The sequence below is a fragment of the Carcharodon carcharias genome, chromosome 28, assembly GCF_017639515.1.
Source record: "Carcharodon carcharias isolate sCarCar2 chromosome 28, sCarCar2.pri, whole genome shotgun sequence".
Lineage (NCBI taxonomy): Eukaryota > Metazoa > Chordata > Chondrichthyes > Lamniformes > Lamnidae > Carcharodon > Carcharodon carcharias.
In genome coordinates, this window is record NC_054494.1 from 36,987,498 (window position 1) to 37,009,055 (window position 21,558).

The window sequence follows — 21,558 nt, forward strand, 5'->3', positions numbered from 1 at the left end:
CAGAAAACCAGGGAGCAAATGTTGATTGACTTGCCTGTCATTTGAGTCCTGAAACTTGATTGCAGCCTGTAATCCCTTGTTGGACAATTAAGGGCTGATTTTCCGGATGCTGCTCCCTTGTGGAGTCTCCCCACTGGATGCACCTAATCCAGAAACCTTGGCTGCTCTCCATGTGATTCTCCATCCAGGCCACATGCCTGTGATTACCCGATATTTCCTCTCAATGGGTGACGCTATGTCGTGCATGCAAAAATTTCCTCTTTAGTGTATTTTTGAATAAGGGGGATCTTGTCTTTTTGATGGGGCAGTGGCATTTAATATTGTGGGTTTGTGCTGAATGTGATAAGGGGCTCAATGGATATTGTATTGTTGGATTGAATTCTTCTACAAGATAGGATCCCTCAACTTCTCAAGTGTCTACAAGGGCGACAGAATAATTGGAGATGTGACATTGGATAGCGATGGGGAGAAATTTCAAAGTTTGGACGTATGTAGGGAGCTGAAGACAAGGTCAAAGAATAGGGCAGGATCGTCCCCCTGTCGGGGGGGTGGTTGTGTGGGAGCGAGCGCGAGCAGTCAGGTTCCCGATTGGCGACCCCAGTTGGGGGTGCGTCACTGTTTTACGTGGGCAGGCCAATTAAAGTCCGCCCAGCGTGATGTCCACCAGGAAGCGCTATGCACTCCCTGTGCGGGCTGGAGGGGGGTGGATTCCCTGAGCCAGGAGTGGGCTCCTTCGCCCATGCGTGTGAAAGAGTGCACAGATCTCCCCGAAGCAAAGTGCTGTCTCAGGGAGATCGACTCAGGTTTGAAAGATCAAATAAAGATCAGAGAAAACAATACTGACATGTCCCCTCATGTGCTGCTGTCACATGAGCTGGGACATGACAATTTCTTTTATTTATATATTTCAGACAAATTTGAATACCCTCATGAAGCCTCTTCCCACCCCTGGATGAGGTTTCATGTTTTTCCTGAAGCCCGCCAGGGCTCCCGGCCTGTCTGCCAACCTTAAGGTTTGATCGGGCTGGTCCATTGATCACTTTAAATACTTTATTAATGGCCTTCAGTGGCCATTGACAGGTTGGCGGGAATGCAGCCGGTTCGGCTCTGCACCTGCCGACCTGAAAATGAAAATGACACAGGGTGATGTTGGGACGCCTGCCCGACATCACCCCACATCATTATTTTACGCGTCGGTGAGTGGGCCCCACCCCCCGCTTGCTGACTGGAAGGTGCAGCCCATAGGCTTGAGGATACTTTCAAAAATATGAAGAGATGAATCAAGGTTGAGTAATTCAGCAAGAGAGTTCTAGCAAATAGGGCTGTGATAGCTGAAGGCTCCAGCTCTTAGAAGGAAGGCTCATGATTTGGTTCCAAATTTTCCACTAATATTATCATGCAGTCGGCTATCAGAGACATTCAAGTATGAACCATTGTGGTGGCTCTTTGTCCAATTTTGCCCACTGCTTCTCCACCTCCACCTTCTTCCTTTGGGCTCTTGTGGTGCCACAGTGAAGATTGGAACCTTGCCCTGAGGCCGCATGAAACCATGATGCACAGAACAAGAAATAGTGAGGAAAGAAGTCAGTAAAATAATGCAAGTAAAGGCGTGTAATGCACTGAAAGTTGTAGCTCCTCTGCTCAGCAGTATTTCTTACCAACGTCTTTAAAAAAAGCGCACTCCAGGATCTGATAGGGAACCAGTTATAGTTGGTTTAAATGATAACAGATGGAATGTGGAAGGTTTAATGAGGAAAGGGAATGATTCTGTAGCAGCTATTTTCTGTCTGTCTAATGCAATTAGGAAATGCATCATTTGAAGTGTGCTGGCCCAGCGCCTCTTTATAGTGAAGTCTATGTGGCTGCTATAGCACTGATATCATTGAGTGTTATTTATTGGTGTAAAGGTATGGATTGTTCAGGAAGTTTTAAGCTCTGCATTTCATGTTCCTGTTCAACTTGAACAGGGCAATGAGGCACATTTGTAGGAATCAGTTTATTGACATATTGAAGAGTTAATTAACTTTGAAAAGAAGTGTTTAAAATTAGGAAGGTTTCTAAGAGAATAAGTAGTGAAAATGTATTTCCAATAATCAGGGTGCAAAAATTCAGATTGGTACCAGAAATATAATGGGGGATTCGGGAAGGATATTTTTTCCACACATGGGCTTATTGGAACAAACGGTTTTTAAAGCCGATTCAATTGTGCCATTTACAAAGAAATCAAATGAAAACCCGAAGAGCAAAGTTATTAAAGGGAACAGGGAAAGATAAGAGTAGTGATATTAGATTAGATATCTTTGATATAGCATCTCGTTCTGGCACAAGGACAGTGTGCCAAATGGCAACCCTTTGTACCCAGCCTTCGATGGTTCTAGGCTATGAATTCTTTGGAACTGCTCCTGCTCCACTCCCATCACTTGCTGCATTTGATTCAGGAACCAACACTTCTGGCAAACTAACAACAATGGTACAGGAGCAACTCCAAGGACTTTCTCAGCCTAGGATCTGGCCAAAATCTTGTATAAAGTAATCAAAATCTCACTGATAAACTGAAGGCCTTTCCTGATATCTTGCCCTGTTCTAAGTTTACTCCCTACTCGGGGTTCATCTGTAAAAGGGGAAGTGAGAAGAAATATTTTCACACAGAAGGTCATTAGAACATGGAATAGAAGTGAGGCTGAGACAATGACATCATTTCAGAAGTATTTTGCTAGGCCTTTGACTGTGGGTGAGACCAGAACTAGAGGCCATAAATATAATCGATTCCAGCATTTACCCTACTATTGATATCAGGATAACTGGCCTACAGTTCCCTGTTTTCTCTCTCCCTCCTTTCATGGCTATAGGTCTTACATTTGATACTTTCCAATGCATGGGGATTGTACTAGAATCTAGGGAATTCTGGAAGATTAAAGCCAATTTTACTCTTTCTGTAGCTACATCTTTGAAAATCTTAGGACGCATGTCATGAGGTCCAGCGGATTTGCCAACTTGAAGTCCCAGTAATTTCTCCATTAGTATATGCAGCTATAAGATGGTCACTAATAAATGCAATAGGGAATTCAAGAGATAGTTCTTTACCCCAGTGGCATTTAGAACGTGAAACCTATTACCAGATAGAGTGTTTGAGGCCAATAGCATTGACTAAGTCAAGGCGCAGCTAGATAATCACATAATGGGATTATGAAGGATATGCTCATGGGGTTAAATGAGAAACGTGAGGCTTGTGTGCAGCATGAACACCAGCATGGACCAGTTGGGTCAGATGGCCTGTTTCTGTGCTGCAAATGGTTAGTAACTAGAATATTTTGTAATAAAATGGCAGAGTAGTGCAATTTCATCAAGTAGGCCAGTATTTATTCTGGGGTTCACAGGATTCCTGCTGTAACTCCAGTGGAATCTGGCATAATCCACCCGCGAACCTGAGGAACCTTAGTTTGCTGGGAGTTTGCACTTCTGCAGCTGAGTTGAGACACTATATGGTGTGGTCAAGAGGGCAGGCCCCTGCGTGGGTGGAAGTGGACACACATGGTAAGGCAACATGAACAGCCTGAACTTTCAAAGAACAATATTTATTGGATTGTTCCTCTTGCCCTGGTGGCTGAAGGAGATGCAGCTAGAATCTTGGGGCAGGGAGCTGAGAAATCTCCCCCCCACTTCTGTCTCTCTCTCCCTTCACCAAAATCAGGCACTGAACAAGGAATGGCAGCTGCTAAAGTAAAGAAAAATTTAAGGAAGAGAAAGGGAAAGGTGGGAGGGGATGACTAAAGGAATGGTCAAAGAGAATGTGTTTTTCTTTCAGGAGGCTTTTAAAGGCAGATAGGAAAAATAGTTTGGGAAGAGAATTCCAGGTGGCAGGAGTATGGTTAATGAAAATTAGCCAGCAGTGGTAGAGCAGGGAGACCAGGGGAGCAGTTGAATGTGCGTAGTGACCAAAGATGACTGAGTGAGGCTGTGGAGGGAATTGAAGACCAATCCTAATTCTTATTGTTCTCTGTTATTGAACAGGAATGAATTCAATATTTGTGTATGTTGGACACTCTGTACTGGGCTGGTACTTCCCAATCAGCTAGGAAATGAAACACAAGAATACACATGCTGAGCGCCTCCTCCAGGATCTAGTGGGAACAACGGTCTGGGTGTTCATCGCATGTTGTACAGAAAGAAATTCTTCTTAAAAATCTAATTTTCACCTGAATAAATGGAAAGTGCATTGGAGGATGTAATTAAAGTAAAACCATTGCATTATTTTGTGCATTTCCTTCTCTTTCCTTTCTCAAACATGAGCGATCCTTACTCCTATCCTTTGCCTTCAGTACAATCTGTACAGAAAGTTCCCTCAGGAATCTCTGCCCATCCACACAGGCTGTGTGAGTTATAATCAGGCCACTGATCTAGCTAACTGAATAAAGCATATTTCTTCTTATCATGCTGGCCTCTGGAATCTTATCCAGTGTTTTAATGGGTCACCAATATGCAAATACCTTTCTCTATGAAAACTGTAAACCAAGTAGCTGTAATAAAGACCAAGAAATCATTTATTGGGGAAGGGATTTTTGTGTTTCTAATACTGATGACTGTTGACAATTAGAAGTAGCCTATTTTTCCACTTTTAGTATCAAATCAAATTAAAAAAAACTTGCTTTCTCTTGTAACTTATTTCCTGCCTCACCAAATTACTCAATCAAAAATATCAATTTACTTTGAAGTGCCCTTTATTGTTTTGTTAGCAAACTCTCTAATGTCTGATCCAGGTACAAGGTAAAGCTTCCTGTGGATTATCCAATGCAATAACTGTAACCATGAACTAGAAAATCTTGCTACATCATCAGGACATTTCCAGACTAGTTGGGAACAGCTAGGATATTGGCAATGTTATTGAACTAATAATGCGGAAGCTTAGACTAATGTTCCGAGTGACACAAGTCCAAATCCCTCCATGGCAGCTTGTGGAATTTAGAATTCAATTAATTAATAATGACCTGGAACAAAAAGCTATTCTCAGTAACAGTGATCATGAAGCTATTGGATTATTGCAAAAACCCATCTGGTTCATTAATGCCCTTCAGGAAAGGAAATCTGCCGTCCTTACCTGGTCTGGCCTACATGTGACTCCAGACCCACAGTAATGTGGTTGACTCTTAACTGCCCTATGAAATCAGGAGTCAGGAGTATGATGGAATACCTTCCATTTGCCTGGATGAGTACAGCTCCAACAACACTCAAGAAGCTTGACACCATCCAGGACAAAGCAGCTCACTTGATCGGCACCCCATCCACCACCTTAAACATTCGCTCCCTCCACCACAGATGCACAGTGGCATCAATGTGTACCATTTACAAAATGCACTGCACCAACTCATCAAGGGTCTATTGACAGAATCATTCAAACCCACAACCTCTATCACCTGAAGGACAAAGGCAGCAAATGCATGGGAACATCACTACCTGCAAGCTCCCCTCCAAGCCACAGACATCCTGACTTGAAACTATATCATTGTTCCTTCATTGTCGCTGGGTCAAAATCCTTTGGAATAGCACTATGGATGTACCTACACCACAGGGACTGCAGCGGTTCAAGAAGGCAGCTCACCACCACCTTCTCAAGGGCAATTAGGGATGGGCGACAAATGCTGGCCTAGCCAGTGACCCCACATCCCATGAAAGAATACATTTTTAAAAATGGCCACGCATGCCACTCAGTTATATTAAGGATGCTTGCATCCTGCAAAGGAATAACAAAAAAAAAATCTGGATTATCAATTTTGTGTCAAATTCTGGAAGGTTCTTTTATGTTAGAATCATGCCAATTGGAATGGGTTTTTTATTTCAGGTTTTTCCAACAGCTGAAAAAACTGCCTCAAAATGGCAGCATCTATTATAACTTTGCCCTGTTTCTTTAATCTTGCCCTTAAAATCTTCTGGTCACAATCCTTAGTCTGTGTCCCCCCATATCATCTCTTTGCTTACCTGTAGAAACAATGACTGGGATTTTCAGACTCCACCATGGCAGGACCCACTGCAGGGATGCAGCTGGCCAGCCAAAAGCCCATTGACTTTCGGCAGGACCGGACAATCCCGGCGGTGGGAGGACCTGGGGCTTCATCTGTGTCCCGTTAACGGGATGCATAACGGCTTCACGCCGGCCTCTGGCGGGAATGGCGACCACCATGATGGACGTTCCCGCTGTGGTTTCGGGAAACTCATTTTTCAGCTCACGCTGCGTTGTTTCCCCCCGCCCCTCACCTGCCATTACACCTGCCGCTGTTGGAAATGGAAAATCCCGTCTGATATTTCAGCGTTTGCTTCTCTCATTACCTTCCATTAAGTTTGAAAACCTCACTGAGGCACCTCCTCCCTTCACGCCTGGAATAACTCTCAGTCCGAGTGTGAAAATCCCAATGTTTCAAGTCTTTCTTCAGAAGTACTTTGGCACCAAACTAGTGAATCTTGATAATGCTCCCAATTTGATCCAGATCACATCAATAAAAGTAGCTTTCCAAGTGCCCCTTAACTGTAATAGTAAAGTTATGTCAGCAGAGAGACCAGTTGCCTGAGCAATAAAGATGAACCTGTTTTCTTTTAGACTGCCTATCGCTACCTTTCTTCTGTATAAGGAGTAGCTCAACTAGCAATGCTAGACACAGCAAAAGAGAGTTGCAGATCTGTCTGTTACTACTTCTTTTGAAAATTGTAGTCGCCATCAGTTGCAAAATACTGTTTGGTATGTATCGCAAATGCAGGATGTGAAAAGAGCCCTTTGCAATGGAATTGAGACCTCAGGTGGACTTAATGCACTGGTGCTAATTCAGGTAGGTGCTGAAGACCCTATAGATATCTTTGATATATACTGTATATGCATATTTACATCTTATAAGATACCCCGACACCAAGAAAGCTAAGGGGAAATTTAATGGAGGAGTTCAAATTATGAGGGCTTTTGATAGAGTGTATATGGAAATACTTTTTCCACAGGCAGAAGAACACATTTAAAATAATTGGTCAAAGAAGTTGGCGGTGATGGGCAGAATTTATTTGATGCAACGAGTAGCTATGATTTGGAATGTGCTGCCTGTAAGGGAGGTTGTTATGACTGATGCAGTTGGTAAAGCGGAGTTATTTAAAAATCCTAGAGGGAAACTTTAAACAACTGTCATAACCTATAATTTTAAGTGTTATGTTTGAGATGCGACTCTAAATTCAGGAATCAGACCATCAGTTCTTGAGGTCTTACATTAAGCTAATTGAAACACTTATTTAATTTACACAGGTTAAAAATATATATACAAATGTTTACAAATTACTACTATCATAACTTTTAACAAATTCCCAAACTAATCTCCATTAAGGCAAAAACAACCCATAGACTTAACCAAACATCAGGCAAAGCATCTTCACCTTACAAATTCAAAATGAGGTTCTTTTCACTGTGGAGCCAATTAGAGGCTTGCAGCTGCCTTTTGATTTTACATTGCCTCTGCTCTGTACACCCAAACACTACTGAAGTTATACCTACCAGCCCCATGAATTCTCAATGCATTAACAGCCTCTTTGAACTTCACATTTTAACAATGAAACCCTTTTCATAGTCCCAATTTTAATAGTAATATAAACATATTGCTTGGTAGTTGCTAGAAAGGTGTCAAGTTTTCACCCCACTTCTTGAATGCTCTATTCAAAAAATGCAAATACACGCTATATCTCTTTCATTTCAAAACTAGAACCCATCAAAGCACCCAGACTAGCTGGCTTTATTCCAATTAAGACACACCCACAGACTAAACCTCTATTTTAAAAGAAAAATATTTTCCAAAATATTAAATACATTAATAGCTTCATGACAGGGGTCTTGTGGTGCAGTGAGTCATGTCTCTGCCTCTGAGACAGAAGCTCCAGGTTCAAGACCCACTCAGGACTCAATGGCCACAGAAGGTGCATTCATAACAAGGCCAAGGCCAGTTTATAAATCCTTCCAACATGCCTATGGCATGGGGAAAGAGTAGGAGAGGCTCCTGGTCAGTCATGCTTGATGTGGAGTGGTGCCGCTCAAGCTAGAGGTCTGGCTTCAGCTTAAATAGGTCATGAAAACAGATGCCTCTTGCACCACTAGAAACTTTAGAAGAAGCCTGAGATAGTGGTGGAAGTAGATTCAGTAGTAACTTCCAAAAGGGAATTGGATGAATACTTGAGGGAGAAAAATCTGTGGGACTATGGGAAAACAGCAGGGGAATGGGATGAACTGGTAGCTCACTCAGAGAGCCAACATTGGTACAATGGGCCGAATGATCTCCTTCTGTGGTGTCTTATTCTATGGCCTCACTGAACTGCTTGAAGAAAAGGATGGCGCTCTCCTTGTGTCCGAGCCAACAATTAACAACATCTTGCATTCACACAGTGCATGTCATGCTCACAGGAGTGTTATCAAACAAAATTTGATGCCAAACCACATAAAAAGACATTAAGGCAGATGACCAAAGAGCTAGATGGAGAAAGAGGATGTAGAGATTTAGAGAGAGGAGTTCAAAGCTTAGGGCTTAAGCAGCTAAAAGCACAGCTACTAATACTGGAGTCCAAAATTGGCAATGCACAAGAGACCAGAATTGGAGAAGCACAGAGCGTACAGCTGGAGCAGGTTACAAAGGTAGGGCAGGGGCAAAGCCATGGAGAGATTTGAAAAGAAGAATGAGAATTTTAAAATCAACACACTTCTCAACTGGAAGTCAATGTAGGTGATTGAGCATAGGGGTGATGGGTGAATTGGACTTGGTGTGAGTTAGGATGTGGACAGTAGAGTTTTGGATGAGTTTCAGTTTATGGAGAGTGGAAGATGGTAGGCTGGACAGGTGTGGGTTGGAATAGTCAAGTCTAGGGATAAAAAAGGCATAGACACCACCAGAAGCAGATTAACTCACCATTTATCTCATTGGTGTTTGTGGAATCTTGCACAAAATGGTTGCTTCACAACAAACCACTTGCCAAGTAATCCATTACATGGTCAATACTTTCAAATGTAATGAGGCACAATATAAATGCATAAAGGTTGGTTTTATTTACACATATTTAGTCTACATACCTTAGTTTGAAAAAAAAGCTGCAAATACCTGGATGCTAATTAAAATAACAATGTATTTGAAAGTCAAGTTAATATGATTTAGTGCTCATCTAAATGAGACACTTCTGTCAGAAGGTAAAGTGACACTGCCAACACTGACAAAGCTAATCCGCTTCAGATCTGATGTAATATTCACAGGAAATTGTAATTGTATGATTCTTTCGCTTGCAGGGTGAATAATATCAAAGCTATTCATGCCTGTTATGTATGAGCTGGAATATTATATTCATGCAATAATTTATCAATGTGAAGAGGCCTCTCAATTCACTTCTATTCTCATCTCAGTCATTCTTGGATTCATCCAGTTTTGAACTGGTCCACTGAGATCGAAATCAAGAATGGCCAAGCTCATTTCCTTTTGCACCATTGACAGCTGTGAGGTAGAAGATGCTCATCCTTGTTGTTTGACCAGGAGTGGAGGAGGTGACACTGTCACTGTCCAATTCCACAAATCAAAAGCAAAGGATTATTTGGTTTCTGATCTCTCTTTCATTCAAATGCACCAGAGATGAAAGGACATTGCAATTGTCAATGCCTCTTTATATTGGCCTCGAGGAAGTGTATCGAGACTCTGCATTGACTTTGCCTTCTGCTTAGCAATTCCCTATAGCAACAGCACTCAGATAGAAACTCAGCAGAGTGAGGAACTGAATTATTGCAAGCATTCCATATCACCCAAAGAAAAAGACTGTCTCTGGCCGGAGGATTTAGAGCCGCAGGTCATAGTCTCAGGATAAGGGGTCAGCGGTTTAGGACTGATCCCTGATTCTTAATGACTGATGTGATTGATAGCGTAGCATCGAGGTGCTAATCACTCACAATCAGTTCTGAAATGTGGACATGTCATTCCTATGCCTGGCACCAGATACCCGAGGCAACTGCTCCACTTGGGACTTGGTTACTGCAGGAGAGTCCAGAAAAAACAGTAGAAATGCTTTAGGGATGTCCTCGTACCAGCCCTGAAGAGGTAAAATGTCCCTGCCGACTCATGGGAGACTTTGGCTTCTGACCGACCGAAGTGGAGAAGCCTCCGAACACACTGTGAGGCTTTGTTAGGAATGTGCAGATTTTACCTCTGTCGAGGCATTGGAAGGAGTGCACAAACCTCCAAACAGCCCATCCAACCACCCTTCAAGCACCACCTGCCCCTTGTGCAGCACAGCCTGCAGGTCATGCATTACGCGTGTCAGCATCTTAGAACCCATTGAACTGAAGTCATTCTCAATCCCAAGGAACTGCCTAAGAAAAAGAGGATATTAGCCATTGGGTTTTCTAGAAATTGAAGCTTTCTCTTGATAAAATTGAAGTAAGTATATTCTTTATAAATCCATCAATACCATCCAAACTCCATAAATATATTTAAACCAAATATGGCGGATGCTAGAAATCTGAAATTAAGGCAGGAAATGCTGGAAACACTCAATTGCTGCCTGACCTGCTGAGTGTTTCCAGTGTTTTCTCTCTTCATTCTCAATAATATTAGTCCTCTCTAGTCATTTTGGTGTATCCATTAATGTCAGTGTTTATTGCCCATCCCTTGGGAAGGGCAGTTTGTTAGCGTTGAATTAACCTCAGCACCTGCTTATTTAGATCACCAACTGACAAAAGGTTTAGATGTTCCATAAGCCATGAGAGAGAAGGTTTGGCAATTCATTGTCATCGTGGGGCTTTGTGATATGCATTCTACATATCACACGATGTTTTCCCAGGCTTTTGTTGCTTCATGTCGGGATGTAATTCAATTTTTTGACTGCTATCTGAAGAGGTACACAGCAAGAACTTTAACATAGAGGGCAACATAGGTGAGCCATCATGCCCTCAACTGATTTGACGATTTCCTCTTGTAGCTGATGCTAATGACATTTTAAACATAGCAGCAAGATTTCTTTTGCAAGCAAGGCTTTAAAAGCATTTAAAAGGAGTTACAACAGTGACTACACCTCAAAAGTATTTCACTGGCTGTATAACACTTTGGGATGTCATGAGTTACATGCGAACATACAATTTACATATGAACATACAAATTCATGAGGGTCTTGAAAGGTGTCATTTAAATGCAAGTGTTTCTATCTTAGAATTACTGACAAAAGGAAATCCTCCCCTCACCATATCCAAATGGCTATTTTTACAACAGGATTATTGAACGTGACTCTCTGATTGATTTTCACCCCTTCTCCCCCCGTCCCCCAAAAGATCATGTAGCATTATTTGAAGAAAAATGGAGAAATTCTCCTGGCCAACATTTATCCTTCAACTAATGCCAGCAAAAATTAAATTATTTGATCACTATTTAATGGCTGTTTGTGGGAACTTGCTATGTGCAAATTAGCTGTTGTGTTTCCCTACTTGACGATAGTAGCTACACTTTTAAAGTACTTCATTACCTGTGAAGTGTTTTGGGATGTCTCTATGAAAGCTCTTTCTTTCTCTTTAACTACGGGATATTGAAGCTAATGCAGCACCTAAACTGCATCTCCCAAGCTCACTGTAGAATAAAGATTGAACCTGGCTCCTTCCTGGCCTGTATGGCTCAATACTGTGCCAGAAGACTCATGGGGAAGCTGCTTTTTTATACATATAGAAATTTAAGCCATTTAACAAAAACTGGTCGCAAATTAAGCTGGCTGCATTAGTGATGTGGTTTGAGGTCATGTCACTATATCGCAATGTACCACAGGAGCAAAACTACAGTGACATTGAATTTCACTGAACGCCAAAGGGACAAGCGTTTTTTATCTGTAACGCCCCAGTTTCTCTGCATTGTTGTGAAGTGCAACCCAAAGCACAGTCATGTTCATTAGATGGTAAATATTCAATGATATAAACCCTTTATATCAATGCAATGATTGCCAATCATTCATGAGATGAGCTTGGTAACCTTTCGGTCTCTGACTCCTGAGCAAATCCTGTGCTGTGAAGAGACATGCTGGAAAATTACTGTGATATTCAAACTCTGTGCTAATACGAGATATTTACACACAGTATCTAAAGACTAAGTCCCGACACCAAAACCTCTTCGAAAAATCGATGATCCTGTCTGCAACTATTAAGGATTTTGACAGTAAATGTGAGGTAATTACCCTCTGTTCCCACCCAACCATTATAATATCAAACTATTTTTATAATTACAAGTCAATTAAAACAGCCAATCGAACATTATAGCAATGAATTACATTCTATAGTACTCCTCAGGAAGATTATCCCAGGGGAGGGAATTGGACAAGATTTGAGAAAAGTGAAGTTTAGATGTTGGAAAATGTAACATGATATAATTGAGGTGTTTAAAATGATTAGAAAGTAGCTGATAGAATAAATAGAGAAAAACCACTTCCTCTGGTCCAGAGGAGTCTAGAACAAGGGAGCAGAGCCCTAAATTTAGAGATGGGTGCTTTGAGGATGATGTTAGGAAGCACTTCTTCACACAAAGGGTAGTGGAAAGCTGGAACTCTGGCTGAATGGGCTCAAGGGGCTGAATGGACTACTGTTGTTTCTAATATCAATGAAGTGAGTTTTTTTAAGAGGATTTTGAATGAAGGGAGATCAATATTTAGCACTTCAAAACATGAAGCCTCTTGTGTTTTTACGACTGACTGATCCATTTAATGCCAATTGTTAGTGAAATAAAATGACAAGAGTGCACTAAAACCCTAATAATATCAGCAACGCCTAATAGCAGTACAGATTATTGGGTTTGGGACTGTTTTTATGTTGTGATGTCCAATCCACTTCTAGGCAAGGAGAATCTGCCACAAAGTTTTCAAGTACTTAAATGAATAATTGGAAGTGCTGGCCAGTGACATATCATCACTGGATATTTTTATTACATTTTTCTTGTGATACTTGTTCTCGATAAGTATGAGAGATGCTGGTGAAGATCTAATGTCCTGATGCACCATATGCTTACTTCCAAAAAAATTTCCATTTAGTTACCTTAACATGCCCAGAATACAGTCAAATGCAAGTAGTACATGTCCGCCCAACAGATGATTACACTCATCCTATTAATGAATACATTTCTCCTGCTCAATGGCCATTGCTGCTTCTTTCTACATATTTCCTTGTACACTTTGGGGGAAATTGACCACAGTCTGTTAAATTATAACCAAGGTTCGATGCAAATACATCATAACTTCTCTACTTCTCAATTCTATTCCTCTAGAAATGTACCATAGTGCTTTTCCTCCGCTTTTATTAAGTCCTGTTAACCAGGGTTGCTACTTTATTAACTTGTAAATCAGTGTTACTAGGTCCCTTAGATTTGAACTCATGACTTTGGAGCATTAGTCCAGGCCACTGGAATACAAGTCCAGAAACATTTTCACTACACTAACGTACCCTTCTGCAAATTTCCGAATTGTATTTCTGATTCCCGAGCACAAATAATTTTTATTGGGCATTGGAATGATCTTCTACTGCAATAGGGGAACATTTGGAGGTTGACGTTAGGTGCTAATTATTGGGCTGTATGGCTGATATGTAACAAAGTATAACAAGTTTGCAATTCAGGCACAGATGATACAGAGGAAAATTCCCCAGTGTTGTTATACCTCAAATCATTGAGCCCAAATTAAATAAAAAACAACCTTTACTTCATCCATTTCTCCGAGTCCTGAACCCTTTTAAAAGGTGTTGACATTCTTCCATTGCATCAATACAGTGAGCAAGAGGCTGGTGAAAAGGTTACCAGTTATATGATATTTAGCTAAAATACAACCAGTACTGCTAAATTGGAGGGAGTGGTTACTAGCCCATAGGATCAGCAAACACACACACTTTTCAAACATGTCACTGCAACTGTTCAAACAGATTTTATTACAAACCTTATGAAATGTCAGGGCTATAGAACAAATGGAAACAATCGTGCGTGTTTAAGAATTCTTGTCAAAATATTGATGGCTATTAACTACTTCTACACAAGGTTGAAATCTACTCTCTGCCTTGTCTTTTTTCCATTCTAACATTCATAATTCCATTCTTTTCTCCTTTCAATTGTATCATCCCCTTCCATCTCTGCTACTCAAACTGCCAACCAATTTGCATCCTTTTCTCTTGTGGTATAAATTGCTGTAATTGTCTGAAATTTGGTATTCTTGCATTTATCCTGATGAGTGCAAGATGAAAAGCTTCAGCAACATGTCTCTCATTTCAGCAATGTACAAGTTCTTTACTACCAAACAACAATTAGAAGAAACCAATTTCTAGTATTGGGATTATGCCAATAAATGCAATCCATTACATTTCATGAGAAAGCACGTTCTCTGATTTATCACTACTGAGCCCTATGAGATAAGCCAGCCCGCATAAATTCTGCAAGAAGTCACGGACAATTTGTTGGGTTTTTTTTTTGGAAACATTTTGGAAACCATTGTTGATTATCAGAAAAACCCATCTGATTTCCTAATGCCCTTTAGGGAAGGAAATCTGCCATCTATAACTGTCCTGCCCACATATGACTCCAGACACACAGCAATGTTAAATGCCCTCTGAAATGGCCTAGCAAGCTATTCAGTTGTATCAAACCGCTAAAAAGTCCAAAAGGAATGAAACCGGACAGAGCACCCGGGCTCCAGCCCTGTGAGCCCTGCAAAGTCCTCCTTACTAACATCTGGGTGCTAGTGCCAAAATTGGGAGAACTGTCTCACAGACTAGTCCAGCAACAGCCTGACATAGTCATCCTCATGGAATCATACCTTAGAACCACAGGAAGAACAATAGAAAAGTTATGGTGCAGAATGAGGCCATTCAGCCCATCATGTTTGTGCTGGCCAGAAAAAGATGAAAGAGGAACTAGCCGCTCATTTTAATCACACCTTCCAGCATCTGGTCCATAGCCTTGCAGGTTACAGCGCTTCAGATGCAGATCCAAGTACCTTAAATGAGTTGAGCGTTTCAGCCTCAAACACAAACTTAGACAATGAATTCCAGATGCCCACCGCCCTCAGCATTTTTCCTCATCTCCCCTCTAACCAATCACCTTAAATCTATGCCCCCTGGTAATTGACCCCTCAGCTAGGGGACACAGGTCTTTCCTGTCTACCCTATTTCGGCTCCTCATAATTTTGTACGCCTCAATTAGGTCACCCCTCAGCCTCCTCTGTTCTAAGGAAAGCAACCCTAGCCTATCCAATCTTTCCTCATAGTTGCAATTATTAAGCCCTGGCAGCATTCTTGTGAAGCTCCTCTTTACTCTCTCCAGAGCATTTATGTCCTTCCTGTGATATGGTGACCATAACTGCATGCAAAACTCCAACTGTGGCCTAACCAGCATTTTATACAGTTCCATCATCACATTCCTGCCTTTGTATTCAATACCTCATCCATTAAAGGAAAGCATTTCATATGCTTTCTTTACCACCTTGTCCACCTGTCCTGCCACCTTCAGGGACCTGTGAACATGCACTCCAAGGTCTTTCACGTCCTCAACCTCTCTCATTATCCTCCTCTTTATTGATTATTCCCTTGCTTTGTTTGCCCTCCCCAAATGCATTACCTTACACTTTTCCAGATTGAATTCAATTTGCCACTTTTCTGCCCATTCATCCAAACTATTGATATCGTTCTGGAGACAACAGCAATCCTCTTCACTATCAACTACACTGCTAACTTTTGTGTCATTTTCAAATTCCCCAATCATACCTCACATATTTATGTCCAAATCATTAATATATACAACAAACAGCAAGGGCCCCAACACTGAGCCCTGTGGAACACCACTAGAAACCGTTTTCCATTTGCAAAAACATCCATTGACCATTACCCTTTGTTTCTTGTCACTGAGCCAATTTTGGATCTAACTTGCCATCTTCCCCGGTATCCCATGGGATCTTACTTTTCTGACCAGTCTGCATTGTGGGACCTTGTCAAATGCCTTACTGAGATCTATGTAGACAACATCCACTGCACTACCCTCATCAGTTCTCCTTGTTACTTTCTCAAAAAATTCTATTAAGTTAGTAAGACACGATCTTCTCCTAACAAAACCATGCCGATTGTCCCTGATCAACCTGGGCCTTTCTAAGTGACAATTTATCCTGTCTCTCAGAATTGATTCCAATTATTTGCCCACCACTGAAAATAGACTTACTAGTCTAGGATTTTCTGGCCTATCCCGTACACCATTTTTAAATAATGGTACAACATTTGCAGACCTGCAAACCTCCGGGTACCTTGCCTGTATCTAGTGAGGATTGGAAAATGATCCTCAGAGCATCCATTATTTCCCCCCCTTGGCTTCCTTTAGCAGCCTGGGATACAATCCATTTGGCCCTGGTGATTTGTCTACCTTCAAGGATGTCAGTTGCTCCAGCAATTCCTCTCTCACTATGCTTATTGTATCTAATGTTTCATGCTCCTCCTCATTAACTAGAATGTCTGCACCATCCCTCTCCATAGTGAAGACAGAGACAAAGTACTCATTGAGAGCCCTGCCCATATCTTCAACATCAACGCACAAGTTACCATGTACATCTCTGATAGACTCTACCCTTTCCTTAGATATTCTCTTGCTCTTAATGTACTGATAAAACATCTTTGGGTTTTCTTTGATTCTGCCTGCCAATATTTTTTCACCTCCTCTTTTTGCTTTCCTAATTTCCATTTTTATTTCACCCCCGAACTTTCGACACTCCTCTAGGCTTTCCACAGTATTGAATCTTTTGTGACTGCTGTAAGCTTTCTTTTTCTGCTTTATCTTGGCTTGTATGCTTCTGGATAACCGGGGGCTCTAGATTTGGCAGCACCACCCTTTCTTTGTGGGGACATGTCTACACTGTGCCTGTAGAATCTCGCCTTTCAATGGATCCCATTGATTTGACACTGGGCAGAATTTCCTGCCTGTCAGGTGGGTGGGCCCAACCAAATCTCTGGCGGGCGGGGAGCCGATCCCCGCCGGAGAAGCGGGTCCCGCCGCCATTTTAAGTTGGTGGGCTAATTAAGGCCCGCCCAGCGTGATGCCCAGCGGGAAGCGCTATGCATTTCCTGTGCGGGTGGGGAGGATTCCCCAAATGCGAGAGTGCGCTCTTTCACGCATACACACAAAAGAGCGCACACGAGATGGGACATGTTAATAAATTTCACTAAAGCTTTATTAAAGTTTTTTAAACCCTACATGAAACCTCATCCCACCACTGGATGAGGTTTCATGTTTTCTCAGAAGCCGCCGGGGCTCCTGGCCGACCCAACAACCTTAAGGGTGGACGGGCAGGTCCTTTAATTGTTTTAATGATCCTGTCAATGGTCTCAATTGGCCATTGACAGGTCGGCGGGAGGACAGCGGATTTGGCTGTGGCCCCGCCTTCCTGAAAACTTTAATGGGGTGGGATGACGGTTCCCCCCAATGTCATCCCGCGTCATTTTGCGTGTAGGTGAGCGGACCCCACCCCCAACTCACCGACGGCAAAATTCAGCCCACTGTTTCCCTTCTAATAGCTGTATCCAGTTAACTCTCACCAGCTCACCTCTGAGCTTCGTAAAAATTGTCTTCCCCCAATTTAGAACTCTTACTCCTGTTCTATCTTTGTCCTTTTCCATAATGATGCTAAATCTAACTATATTATTGTCACTATCTCCAAACTGGTTCCCCACTGCTACTTCATCCACTTGCCCAGCACCATTTCCTAAGACTAAATCTAGAATTGCTCTCCCTCTCTTTGGGGTTGTTATGTTCTGGCTGAAAAAGTTCTCTTGAATGCAGTTCAAGAATTTTGCATCCACTGTGACCTTCACACTACTCATATCCCAACTGATAGTAGGGTAGTTGAAGTCCCCAGTGATTACTGTCCTGCACTTAGAAATCTGTCTACATATTTGCTCTTCTAACTCCCTTCCACTATGTGGGGGTCTATAGTCCACTCCTAGCAATGTGGCTGCCCCTTTTTTATTTCTGAGCTCAACCCATATAGCCTCGTTTGATGCTTCATTTCGTATATCATCCCTCCTCACAGCTGTAATTGATTCTTTAACCAATACTGCTACACCCCCAGCTTATTTATCCCCCTCCTTATCCTGGTCTGCAACTTTATATCCAGGGATGTTGAGTTGCCATTTTTGCCCCTCCTCAAGCTAAGTTTCCATCATAGCAACAATATCATGTTGCCATGTGCCTATGGCCAGGATTTTTCATTGGTTAGGTGGGCTCATTGGGAGCATGCGTGTGAAAGAGCACTTCAATCTCCCTGAGGCACGAGACTGTGCGATGACATCGGGACGCACGCCCGATATCATCACGTGTAATCTTACATTCCGGCATGTCGGGCCCACCCCCACAGGCCCAATGTAAAATCCTGGCCTATCTGTGCCCTCAGATCATCGGCTTTATTTACTATGCTCCTTCCATTTACATATACACCTTTTAACATTGCCAAAATTCCTGTGCTGTACACTTTTTACCCTGTGCTTCTTCTGTCATTCAGAGTCACTCACTAATTCTCCATCTCCCTTTCCCTGCTCTGATTTTGCCCTCAGGTTCCCGTCCTCCTGCCAATCTAGTTTAAACTCACCCCCCCACCACCCACCCCCCCCCCTGGCCCCACAACAGCACCACCAAATCTTCCTGTGAGGATATTCAGTCCTGTTCAGGTGTAGACCATCCAGCTTGTACAGGTCTCACCTTCCCCAGAACTGGCCCCAAGGCCCCAGATCCTGTCCCAGATACCACCGTCCCTATCCCTGGGCATGTCCTGTCCCAACAGCAGGACAGACCCAGCAGAGGTGGTGGTACAGTGGTAAACACTCGGGAGGGAGTTGCTGAGGGAGTTCTCAACATCAACTCTGAACCCTCATAACACTTAAGAAGTATTTGGATGTGCACCTGCGATGCCAGGGCGTACAAGGCTATGGGGCTAATGCTGGAAAATGGGATTAGAATATTTAGGTACTTGTTTGACTGGTGCAGATTCGGTGGGCTGAAGGGCCTTTTTCTGTGCTGTAGACCTCTATGACTCTATGATTCTATGACCATATGAAGCCTCATGGCATCAGGTCAAACATGGGCAAGGAAACCTCCTGCTGATTACCATGTACCGCCCTCCCTCAGCTGATGAATCAGTGCTCCTCCATGTTGAAAACCATTTGGAGGAAGCACTGAGGGTGGCAAGGGCACAGAACGTACTCTGGGTGGGGGACTTCAAAGTCCATCACCAAGAGTGGCTTGGTGGCACCACTACAGACGTAGCTGGTCGAGTCCTAAAGGACATAGCTGCTAGATTGGGTCTGGGTCTGGTGAGGGAACCATCAAGTGGAAAAAACATACTTGACCTCATCCTCACCAACCTGCCTGCCGCAGATGCATCTGTCCATGGCAGTATTGGTATGAGTGAACACTGCACAGTCCTTGTGGAGACGGAGTCCCATCTTCACGTTGAGGATACCCTCCATCATGTTGTGTGGCACTACCAACGTGCTAAATGGGATAAATTTTGAACAGATCTGGCAACTCAAGGCTGGGCAACCATGAGGTGCTGTGGACTATCAGCAGCAGAATTGTACTCAAACACAATCTGTAGCCTCATGGCCCAGCATATCCCCCATTCTACCAATACCACCAAGCTAGGGATCAACCCTGGTTCAATAAAGAGTGCAGGAGGGCATGCCAGGAGCAGCACCAGGCATACCTAAAAATCGGGTGTCAACCTGGTGAAGCTGTAACACAGGGACTGCTTGCGTGCCAAACAGCTTAAGCAGCAAAACTTGCTGTGCCCCTAACCAAGCTGTTCCAGTATAGCTAAAACATTGGCATCTACCCAGTAATGTGGAAAATTGCCCGGGTATAAAAAGTAGGACAAGTCCAACCTGGCCAATTACCGATCCACCCTCAGTACTCTCGATCAGTCTACTCTTGATCATCAGTAAAATGATGGAAATGGTTATCAACAGTGCCAAGCGGCACTTGCTTAGCAATAACCTGATCACTGACACTCAGCTTGGGTTCCGCCAGGGCCACTCAGCTCCTGTCCTCATTATAGCCTTGGTTTAAACCTGGACAAAAGAGCTGAACTACAGAGGTGAGATGAAAGTGACTGCTCTGGACATCAAGGCAGCATTTGACCGAGTGTGGCATCAAGGTGCCCTAGCAAAACTGGAGACAATGGAAATCAGGGGGAAAACTCTCCGCTAGTTGGAGGCATACCTAGCACAAAGGAAGATAATTGTGGTTGTTGGAGGTCAATCATCTCAATTCCAGGACATCACTGCAGGAGTTCCTCAGGGTAGTGTCCTAGGCCCAACCATCTTTAGCTGCTTCATCAATGACCTTCCATCATAAGGTCAGGAGAGGGGATGTTTGCTGATGATTGTCCAATGTTCAGCACCATTCACAGCTCCTCAGATACTGATGCAGCCCACGTCCAAATGCAGCAAGACCTGGACAATATCCAGGCTTAGACTGACAAGTGGCAAGTAACATTCACACCACTCAAGTGCCAAGCAATGACCATCTCCAACAAGAGAGAATCTAACCATTGCCTTTAGACATTCAATGGCATTACCATCACTGAATCCCCCACTATCAACATCTTGGGACTAACATTAACCAGAAACTGAACTAGACTAGCCAAATAAACACTGTGGCTACGAGAGCAGGTGAGAGACTAGGAATCTGCAGTGAGTAACTCACCTCCTGACACCCCAAAGACTGTCCACCGTCTACAAGGCACAAGTCATGAGTGTAATGGAATACTCTCCACTTGCCTGGATGAGTGCAGCTCCAATAACACTCAAGAAGCTTGACACCATCCAGGACAAAACAATCCACTTGATTGGCACCCCATCTACAAACATTAATTCCCTGCACTACCAACGCACAGTGGCAGCAGTGTGCACCATCTACAAGATGCACTGCAGGAACTCACCAAGTCTCCTTAGACAGCCCCTTCTAAACCCACGACCACTACCATCTAGAAGGACAAGGGCAGCAGATACATGGGAACACCACCACCTGGACGTCTCCCTCCAAGTCACTCACCATCCAAACTTGGAAATATATCGCCGTTCCTTCACTGTCACTGGGTCAAAATCCTGGAACTCCCTTCCTAACAGCACTGTGGGTGTACCTACACCACGTGGACAGCAGCGGTTCAAGAAGGCAGCTCACCACCACCTTCTCAAGGGCAACTAGGGATGGGCAATAAATGCTGGCCCAGCCAGCGAAGCCCACATCCCATAAATAAATAAAAGAATTCACTTTGTAGTCATAATTACTTCTCATTATAGAGAATTTAATCATGTTAGTTATCAGTAATATCTTAAATTGCTCTTATTTTAAAAACTAATAAAACTTTATGGACAGAATTTTCTGCCTACCGGACGGGCAGGCCTGACCCAATCTCTGGTGGGCAGGGAGCCGATCCCCGCCGGAGAAGCGGGCCCTGCCGCCATTTTAAGTGGGCGGGCCAATTAAAGCCCGCCCAGCGTGACGCCCGGTGGGAGGGGCTAGGTGCACCGTGTGC

At 43.1% G+C, this 21,558-nt stretch overlaps 1 protein-coding gene and 1 pseudogene across 1 annotated transcript in view; both read left to right on the plus strand.

Annotated features, from left to right (window-relative positions):
- The window catches only part of LOC121270801, a 119,704-nt pseudogene extending 115,042 nt beyond the window's left edge, over positions 1-4,662 (plus strand).
- A 2,078-nt stretch (positions 4,663-6,740) lies between these two features.
- The window catches only part of ret (ret proto-oncogene receptor tyrosine kinase), a 135,290-nt gene continuing 120,472 nt past the window's right edge, over positions 6,741-21,558 (plus strand). Inside the window, exon 1 of the mRNA XM_041176238.1 lies at positions 6,741-6,815. Within this exon, the coding sequence (XP_041032172.1) occupies positions 6,741-6,815 (75 nt within the window). The remainder of the gene's footprint in view (positions 6,816-21,558) is intronic.